This window comes from Jatropha curcas, chromosome 1, assembly GCF_041381405.1.
Source record: "Jatropha curcas cultivar XTBG-Jc1 chromosome 1, XTBG_Jcur_1.0, whole genome shotgun sequence".
Lineage (NCBI taxonomy): Eukaryota > Viridiplantae > Streptophyta > Magnoliopsida > Malpighiales > Euphorbiaceae > Jatropha > Jatropha curcas.
In genome coordinates this window covers 4,514,579-4,524,404 of record NC_143151.1, presented here as the reverse complement: position 1 = coordinate 4,524,404, position 9,826 = coordinate 4,514,579, and the positions used below count along the sequence as shown (strand labels likewise).

Sequence of the window (9,826 nt, the reverse complement as noted above, 5' to 3'; positions counted from 1 at the left end):
CTTTCAATTTTGAGCTATATACGAGTTCTAGAATCGAGTTATAAGCAATCAACTTTCTCATAGAAAATAATTAAATTTCAATTTATATTTGAATTTGATTTATTTTTATTAATAAATTAATGCGTTTCAATCAAACTTCCGTTAAAATAAATTAAGTAGTTTGAATTGTTCTATAGCGCAAATCATATATATATATATATATATATATATATATATATATATATATATAATCAAAAGATTGATACATGTGATATGAAACGCACATTTTTTTTTTTTTGACAAATAAATTTGTTATACATTTATTAATTAATTTTATTAGGACCGTTAATGCAAGATCAATCCAACTACCACACCATTCTTGTTCATGAAACCTGCTAGAGAACAGTTAGGTCAAAAATAAAGAAAATGGTAAATGGAATTAGAAAAAAATAATTAAAGAAAGACTACCGAAAGCGTGTTTATTCCCCTTTAATACAAAATTAATCAAGCTTATTGGTTTGATCAACACCTAAAACCACCAACCCCCACCCAAACTTTTACATGCATCCCCATTTTTAACGTGATCAATATATAATTCAATTCATCTTATCATAGATTAAATTAAATGGGTTCTAGAAGAAGAAAAATTAATTAGTTTTTATATGTCTTTGTATTATTATGCACACCATTTTTTAATAAAATCTACTTCTTATTGGCTGATAAATAAAAAAAATGTTTATGTTCCAAACCTAACGCTTACCTTTGAATGGTATTGTATTGTCACTTTTTAAATTTATATATTAAATAATGATTATTATATAAATGCATATTACAAATCCTTTAATATTAGTGTGAATGATCTACTTTTTAGAATTAAAAAAAAAAAGTAGGCTTACCTTATGTTTGAAATAAATCAACATAAAATTCATTTTATTAAGATTTTATTTTAAAGCCAATTAGGTGTAGTCTGGTTGGTTTTCTGATTTATATGAGAAGTGAGAGGTCTCGAGTTCGAGTCCTCTCGATCACAAGTCTACTGTGTAGCTTGCTGCGTCATTTCAGCCCATCGGACCTCCCTATAAATCAAAAAAAAGATTCTATTTTAAATAAAAATTTATGTTTATTCATTTCAAGATTATTGAATTTTAATAGACATCATTATTGTAAATGAATTTTCAATTTTATAGTTAGTGTAGAATTCAATTACTATAAATTAACAAGTCATTTGTAGTTTTATAATTTTGTATTGAGTGTAGAATTTATTTATAAAGCTTAACTAATTAATTTCATGTCTTAAAAAAAATCTAACCAATTTCGTAGAATTTTAAATTTCTGATAAATTTTTTCTACGTTCTAGAAATATCAATTCTGAATCCATAATCAGAAAGTTTAAAAAATTTTATAGAGTTTATTTGTATCAAACAAACCAAAAGCAAAACCACTTAAACATAAAATAATAAATAAATAATTCTAAACCATTTCATATTATATTACAAAAGAAGCCATTAAAAGAAAGGAACATAGAACACCTGCTGATATTTCTCCTAAGTGTCATCATAATACATGAGACTACAAATAAGGAAAAAGGTTGACTGTATATTAATTTTCTCGCAGCCTTAGTTTCAATGTTCAAACATTTAAACCTAAAATGGAGAATTCATCATCATATTTAAGAAACAAACAAAAACTTATTCCATAGTCAACTTGGTCTCCTTTCTTGTTTTCATATTGGAGATTAATACTATAAAAGCACATATATGCCTCTTCTTTGGATATTCCATAAACAATCACAAAGCTCTCAAACATTAATTCTGAGGTGTTATAGCTGATCAATTTCAACTTGCACTAATATATAGATATGGGAAAGCTAGCGATTCAATTATTGTGTTTCACTTTCTTCATTTCTCTTCTCTTTCATGCTCTTCCATCATCATCTCAAGAAGTCGGTAAGGCATCTTTTTTACAATTTGTATAAAATTAAATTAAGAATTAATTGAATTTCTTTAAATTATTTTTGAAAATTTTTATATTTTTTGTATATCATTAATATATGTGTGTATTTTGTGTTTTTCAGAGGACGAAAGAGAATTCAGTTATGAAAAAAATAGTGAAACAGGGCCAGAACGATGGGGAGAACTTCATCCGGAATGGAGTACATGTAGCAACGGAACGATGCAGTCTCCTATTGATTTGCTAAATGAAAGAGTTGAAGTGGTCTCCCATTTGGGGAAACTTAAAAGAAGTTACAAGCCCTCCAATGCCACTCTTAAGAATAGAGGCCATGATATGATGGTAAATAAATTCAATTAAGCATTATACATGTATATATGTATGTGTGATGTCTATCACATGTAATAATTATATTTATATATAGATGCCAAATCCATATATATGAGACAAAAACAATTGCCAGCTTAACCTACCCAAAATGAACCTTAGAAAAAAAAAAAACTTTCACGGAAGTGATTAGAAAGAAAATGCTTGGTTTACACCTCAAAGTCGTGTTTGGTGAGATGTGTTAAGTAGACCTAAACCAAAGCAAAAAAAGAACAAATCAGAAAAAAAAAAAAAAAACTCATAATTAATGAATCGGTTGGCATTGATACGCAAAATTATATTTCATTCCCAATTATTATAAACTTCTAATTTTTTTTTTTTACTTTTTGTGGATGCAGTTGGAATGGGAAAATGGTGCAGGAACTATTGAAATAAACGGAACTGAATATGTTCTTAGACAGTGCCATTGGCATTCTCCTTCTGAGCACACCATCGATGGCGGAAGGTATTTGTATATGCTATTATAATTCTCCTCTAACTCTACCTCAGGGAGATAACTTTTTAACTAATTAATTAAGTCTAATTATTCTTCCATATATTGTAATTGCAGGTTTGCTCTAGAGCTGCACATGGTTCATGAGAGCCAAGATGGAAAGGTTGCTGTTGTTGGGATTATGTACATAATAGGAAGGCCAGACTCTTTCTTGTCTTCTGTGAGTAAAACATAATTAGCTTAACCACCACCACCATTTTCCGGCGACAATGAAAAGGCCGTTCAGTTTCCAATTAATCCACCGTTTCCTTCTCTCTAATGTTTTTTTTTTTTTTTTCTTCCGTTTCCCATCAGCTCACAGAAAAATTAAGAGAAGTTTCCGGCACTGAGGAAGAAGAGACAGTGGTGGGCATAGTTAATCCAAAGGACATCAAAATCGGCAGCAGAAAGTATTATAGATATATAGGATCTCTTACAGTTCCTCCATGCACTGAAAATGTTGTCTGGACCATTTCTAGAAAGGTTTAACCTAATTAAAATCAAAATCTTCTAATTATGCACTTAAAGTTGTTAATTCAATTAATTTCTTCTTCTAATAGAATAATTAAACCTTTAATTATTTTCAGGTAAGGACTGTAACTAAGGAACAAGTGGAATTACTCCGCGTAGCCGTACATGATGTAAGTTTTATTTATATTTTGACTCAACTACTTATATAATATTTTAAAATTACTAATCGCAAATTGGACAAACTATATTTTCCGATTCTTTTGAAACCATGCATTTTTTGCCCCCAAAAAAAAATCTTGCATAATTAATTAATTATTTATTAATTAGAGTTCATCTGCTAATGATAATATCTTTAATTTGCAGGAAGCGGACACAAACGCAAGACCACTACAACCAACAAATGGTCGCTCAGTTCAACTTTATAGGCCAGAAGAATATAAAGAACATTGAAAATACTCACATATACAAATTATACTGATTAGGTATAAATAAATAAGTTCAGTTCATCATTGTTTCTTTCCTTCATTTTTCATTCTTTTTGGCTACTTCAGTGTAATAATGTTAGTGATTGCTTGTGTGCATGAAGAGGAATAATTTATGTTGCCTAGTCATGATTTATTAATTAATAATAAAAGTATTATTTTTATTTTTATTTTGTTAATTTTTTAGGCAAATTTTTATAGTTTGTTTTTTCTTACTCTGGCAATATAATATTTAATCAGCATAAGATCAAAGGCAACTGAAAGAAACCAAATAACTGGTTCTGATTAGTAATTATTGGCAATTCAGTTTCTCTAATTATTTTTTTCTTTGACAAAAACAAATGAATAAAGGTTTTTGTGATGTTTGGTTGGGGTAAGTTGACTGGGGAATGCAACTTCTCATCTAGTGCATAAAATGCTTGTATTTGATTTGCGTTATCAATTTTACTTCTTAGGAAGTAGATCATCCAACTTCTCTTACACAAGAGAAGTAAGTTCCTTAAATATGGGTAGGGAAGTTGTCTTCTCTAGTTAAGTGCAATGCATTTACCAATTTATCCTATTATCTAAATTTACTCAAATTTATATTATGTATATTATTGTAATTTATGGTTTGAGAGCAATTTACTTCTCAGGAAGTTAATTTATGTACCAAACACACACAAAATTATACTTTCTGAGAAATAATTTCTGTACTTCTTGGGAAGTACTTCCCAGGAAATCAGTCATTTTGAAACAAATGAGGCCAACCTAAAAATGTCTATGGTTTTTTTTTAATTAGCAAAATTTAATTTTATTAATGAATAATTTCAGAAAAAATTTAACAAATCTTAGCCGTTAAACTCAAGCCAATAGACCTTCCGGAAAAAATTCAAACCTAGTGAAAGAATGTTAAGTTAAAAAGAAAACTTAGACCAAAATTCATCAATACAAATAAATCAAACGATTTATGGAAAAGGTCATTTAATTTTTACTCATACATATATTTATTAGATGAAAATGGTGAATTTAATTAAGAAGGAAAAAATGTTAAATCAGCCATAAGAATAGGGTGAAAAAACGATGAGGAAGATCATCAATAGCTCCTCAAAAATATAAGAGAGAGCATATTTAGCTAACTCATGAGCTAATTGATTACAATTTCTACTAATAAAAGAGCATTGAAAGAAAGAAAAAACATGAACCAAAGAGAGTATCTGCAGAATTCGTGTTCCAAGCTCAATTGATGGAGCTTCCCCATTTCTCAAATGCCAACTTATACAAAAATTATTTTATCCTTCTTATAATGTTCAAATTCGAAAATTTTTGGCCTATCTAAGGTTCTTTTTTAATCGTTCCTAATGCAAGAGGTTATTCAAATCCTGGAATGTCTAGTCCTTCATAAATAGTTAATGTCCTTTTGTTCGCTCTCTTTTGAGATCTGTGAGGCGTTATTTTTCTTTATTTCAGTTTATCCAGGTCTCTCATATCTTCCGTAGTTAATTCTTGTGCTGACCGGCTTGTGAGGTTTGTTTCTAATTTTGGGGATCGGTCTTGAAGTTTTAGATAACCCTCAGCTGCTCTACATTCTTGGATTATTCATGATATTTCTGGAATAGCTTATCCCAGATGGTGTAGTTTTAGCTTTTGTTTTTCTTTTTTATGTACCAATATATATAAAGACAAAAACTAGCAAATAATCCAACCAACAAAGCAACCGGTGATTTTTGTTTTTTTTTTTTCATGAATTAATACTATTATATAGAATTACAACTGATATACAAAAAAATGATATTCTGATAATACCAACAGACAAATTTACTTATTGCAATCAATTATACCAATCTGACAAGGACTTTCAATATATCATCCATAGATGGTCTATGCAAAGGATTGTCTTCTACACATGCCTTTGCTAGAACAGCTAAACACAAAGCATCTGCAAGTGGATAATCCTTAAGACATGGATCAATAAAACTCTTCAATTGATCAAAACAACCACCTTCACTAGCCCCTCCGCCTCCTAAAAATCCAATCCAATCTTTATATAATTTTCCATTTACATCTTCTCTTCCTGATATCAGCTCTAACAGAACTACTCCAAATGCAAATATGTCTAACTTATCAGAATCCAAGCCATAAGAATTATTACTTCTAATATTTGTAAGCTTTGCCCTCCAATTTGCGGTTATAAAAATATTTCTACTATTCACACCTTTATGAGCATATGAAGGGAAAATGCAATGATGTAAATAATGCAAACCTCTAGCAATATCAACAGCTATTTGAATTCGCCTATACCATTCAAGCGAACCAGATAGGTTACTTAAGCAATCTCTCAAGCAACCGTTTAAAGGTAACTCAAATATAAGATAAGACCAAGAATCATTATTGTCTCCATAGCATACACCAACCATATTTACAATATTAATATGATTTATTTTGGAATGTATATTGATAACTTGGCGAGTATCTTCAAACTTCATTTGCTCAATCATCATGTCTACATTATCGATCCAACCTTTATATGTTTGATCTCCAGTCTTGCTTTCTTTACTAAAATCTTTTGTAGCCCTTTTCAGGTCTTCTATACTGTAATTCTTTAAAGAATACTTAATCCCAACAAGAAGATCTGGCGATAAACATGAAAAAGTTGCAGAGCTTCTACCTGTTTGACCTGTTGAACATGAACGCGGAGAGCTTCTTGTGTTGAAAGATTGCAACTTGTTAATCTTTCTTTTTCTCGCATACCATCCATATGCTATAACTAGTAAAAAAGCCCCAACAACTGAAACTAAACTATACAGAACGATCAAGTTTGCACTACTGGTTTTCTTTTCTACTGTAATTGTAGGAAGAAAACTAGAAGTTGGGGTTGGAGAGTTTGGAATACTGAAATTAATTTTTGGTTTTCTTTTCAATGGAATTAGAATAGTTGTCTGTGGATAAATAGTAGGCCAAGGTTGTTCAAAATAATTAGCTGCCAATATATCTGCAGTAGAAATACTAAACTTTTTGCTAAGTATATTTAGTGTATCTCCTTCCATTAAAGGATAGGTGACAAGAAACATTATTTCATTGCTAAAATTAGTAGGACAAGCACATCTCAAAGGCACATTTAGCTTAGAACTAACTTTAACTTCATTTTCTTTAGAAGCATTTTCCTCAACAAGAGTATGCGATTTTACCAGACCTTCAAAGACTAAGCAAGCAATATCTGACAGTGTTGTGGTTTCAGGAACTGTGTAGGTTAAATTTGCCTGAAAGAATTGATCTAAACAAAAGCAGAAAACAGGAAAAAGAACTTCGCTACCTGGTTCTAGTACTTCTGATGGAGACGAAAGATTGTTCAAGTGAAGCAGTTCATCAACATCTACTTGCAACAAACGAGAGATACTAGAGACAGTATTGAAATTCTGGTTGGCTCTATAGACTAGAAATGCGGAGCATGGTTTTTGGTTGAAATTGCATGTGTATCTTGAACCTGGATAGCTTGTATCAACCGAACAATCCGATGAATCATAGTACTGTTGGGCTTGAATTGAATTCAAGGATACTAAGATTAAAAAAAGAAAAAATAATAACATGGTTACTAAATTTTAATTTCTGGAATTAGAAATAGCAGATATATATAATTTATATATATATATATATATATATATATATATATATGATTCTGTAGATGAATGATCATCCACAAAAACTATATTAGGGAAATTTGGGAAAAAAAAAACAGAAGAAATTAAAAAATCTTTCAATCAAAGTTAATTTAAAATTATATTGGTGCTTCCTTGGCAGGACATAATTGATGTGCTGCTGATATTTCCAATCAGATTGTTCCATGGGAATAGAATTTTGTTCATTGATTGAAGGAATAATTATCTTATTTAAGTAGACTTGAAAACTGTTGCCTATATCAGCAAACAAATAAATAATTAGTTAAATCTTGAAAGAAAAATAGACCTCTTGGAAAGAACCATCAATAGCCGGCCAGACAATACATATGTTAATTGCTACAAGACATAAATTGTTGTTAGTTATATAGTTTTTGGACTTTTTAATTCTTTGTTAAGGACCAGCTTTTGCTTTAGTTGTTTTTACCATAGAATGCTTTTTTTACTTTTTGCAAATTATTGGTCTAAATGCATGAATATATTCTTGAACATTACAAAATCTTATAACACCCTGCACTTCTTAAGTGATCTATTATACTTTTAAAGTTACAAATTTTGCTAATATTTCATCCCTTTGTATACTAATAATAACATTTTTTTGTGTTTTTGGTATTTCTGTTCAAGATATTCACTTACTATGTGGTGAGTATAATATTTAGAACAATAATTTTCATATTTTTTAATAATTGATCTAATTTTAGAAATTTGCGTATTTAATAGAATAATTTTTGCAAATTGAACTATTTAATTGATATAATTTTATAAATTAAAGTATTTAATAAATCAAAGTAAAAGTTAAAAGTGCTATAAGGCTTTTTACATAAAGTACAAAGATAAATTTATGGATTGGACCCAATTTATATTAATCAAACTTGTGTTATGGTCTCTATAGAAATCAAAACTGATTACCACTTCAATCAATATATTCGTTTACCACCTCAACCAATATATTATTGATATCATCTACCCGTGAGTAACATTGTCTTTTTAATTTGGGGGTGTTTGGTAATGGAAGAATATTCTTTAGTGTAATGGTAAAATAATTTTTTTGAACTCATTCTTTAGTGCTCTTATTGGATTTATGATTTGCTTTGTTTTATTTGAATTGTCTAATTATGAAATTCGTGAAAACATTATTTATTATAATAAATTTCTCAGCCCATGCTAATCACCATTAGACTAGTAGTGTAATTAATTTTTTTACATAATGCTAGTCACACATTTTTATTACACGAGTTCATTTTTTTTTAACCCAAAATATTTTATTGATGGAGATGGGATTTGAACTCATAGGCTTTTACAGTTTAATTTTGCTACAATATCAACAGTTATGGAATTCATAACGATATATTTCAATTATACTAACCCTTTGTTTTTCTTCTCTTGCTTTTAATTAAATATAGGTAGTATACTGTATACAATTGATTATTGACCAATTCGTAGTATAATATTAAATCTCTTGTTTTACTATGATTTTTTTTATCTCTCTTACTTTTAATTAAATATCAAAATTATAATTTTCGCACAACGTATACGTACTTGCACATGATTAACAAACTTATTATAGTAATTTTGTTTCTTGATTGATGGCAAAAACTAGTTAGATTAATTTAAAAATGATTGGTTTAATCTACAAAAATACTTCAAGGTTTGCCACTTATTGTAAGAACATCTTAATCTAACCTTGTTCTCCATGGCACCCCAATTTAAAATTTTTATAATATTATCACCTTAAAATCAAAATTAGATAGGGTTTTGAATAAAATATTATTAAAATGAGTCCCAACAAATTGGTTAACTTAACCAAGCCCCTAAAAATTATCAAAACTCTCCGTTTTACATCAAAATTCTCCATTTTACATTAAAACACAACGTTTTGATTTGGTCTAAAATCCCATAATTTCATCGCTCCCCTTGTCGTCTTGTTCCTTCTCGATAATGACACCCTTCCATAATGGAATCACAATTTATGTTATGCTTCCGAGCAAGTGCACGGAATAATTCACCAGCAAACTCCTTGGATTCCTTGTTCATGCCTGTAACGGAGAACAGTGGAGTTGGCCATTGGTGGAAGTCGTAAGTTCATGAAACGCTTCTCAACAGTAGGCCATCCATTTCCCGCAACACCAATTTTGGTAGTGATGAACTGGAGTCCCTTCAAAGCGTTACGGGTGGCTGACTTGGTCCTATCAAAGCGTCCGGCGGCAAAAGACTTCCTCGAGAGGGAAGCAAGACGTTTAAGTTCATGTGAAACTTGTTTGATATGAGATGAAGTATTGCGAAATAAGGACTGAAATGAAGAAGACTTGTTCTCCAGAGTCTTCTTAGCAAGCAGAGCTAATTCGGGATCTTCATTAGCCGGATGAACGCTGTGGAAGACAACAGAGTCATCGCGGATGTCGAGAGTAATCTCGACGTAGGAGGATGGATCA

The 9,826-nt window shown here is 30.0% G+C and overlaps 2 protein-coding genes across 2 annotated transcripts; one reads left to right on the top strand and one right to left on the bottom strand.

The window, feature by feature from the left end:
- Window positions 1-1,746: 1,746 nt before the first annotated feature.
- On the top strand, window positions 1,747-3,911 carry LOC105628320 (alpha carbonic anhydrase 7). Its single transcript, XM_012209718.4, has 7 exons — window positions 1,747-1,925; window positions 2,054-2,271; window positions 2,655-2,761; window positions 2,867-2,969; window positions 3,104-3,271; window positions 3,376-3,429; window positions 3,623-3,911. The coding sequence occupies exons 1-7, from the start codon at window positions 1,838-1,840 to the stop codon at window positions 3,707-3,709; spliced, it is 825 nt and encodes a 274-aa protein (XP_012065108.1). The 5' UTR covers window positions 1,747-1,837; the 3' UTR covers window positions 3,710-3,911.
- A 1,644-nt stretch (window positions 3,912-5,555) lies between these two features.
- On the bottom strand, window positions 5,556-7,307 carry LOC105628068 (lysM domain receptor-like kinase 4). The gene has a single exon (XM_012209388.4). It carries the CDS (start codon window positions 7,305-7,307, stop codon window positions 5,556-5,558), a length of 1,752 nt encoding a protein of 583 aa, XP_012064778.2.
- Window positions 7,308-9,826: the final 2,519 nt, after the last annotated feature.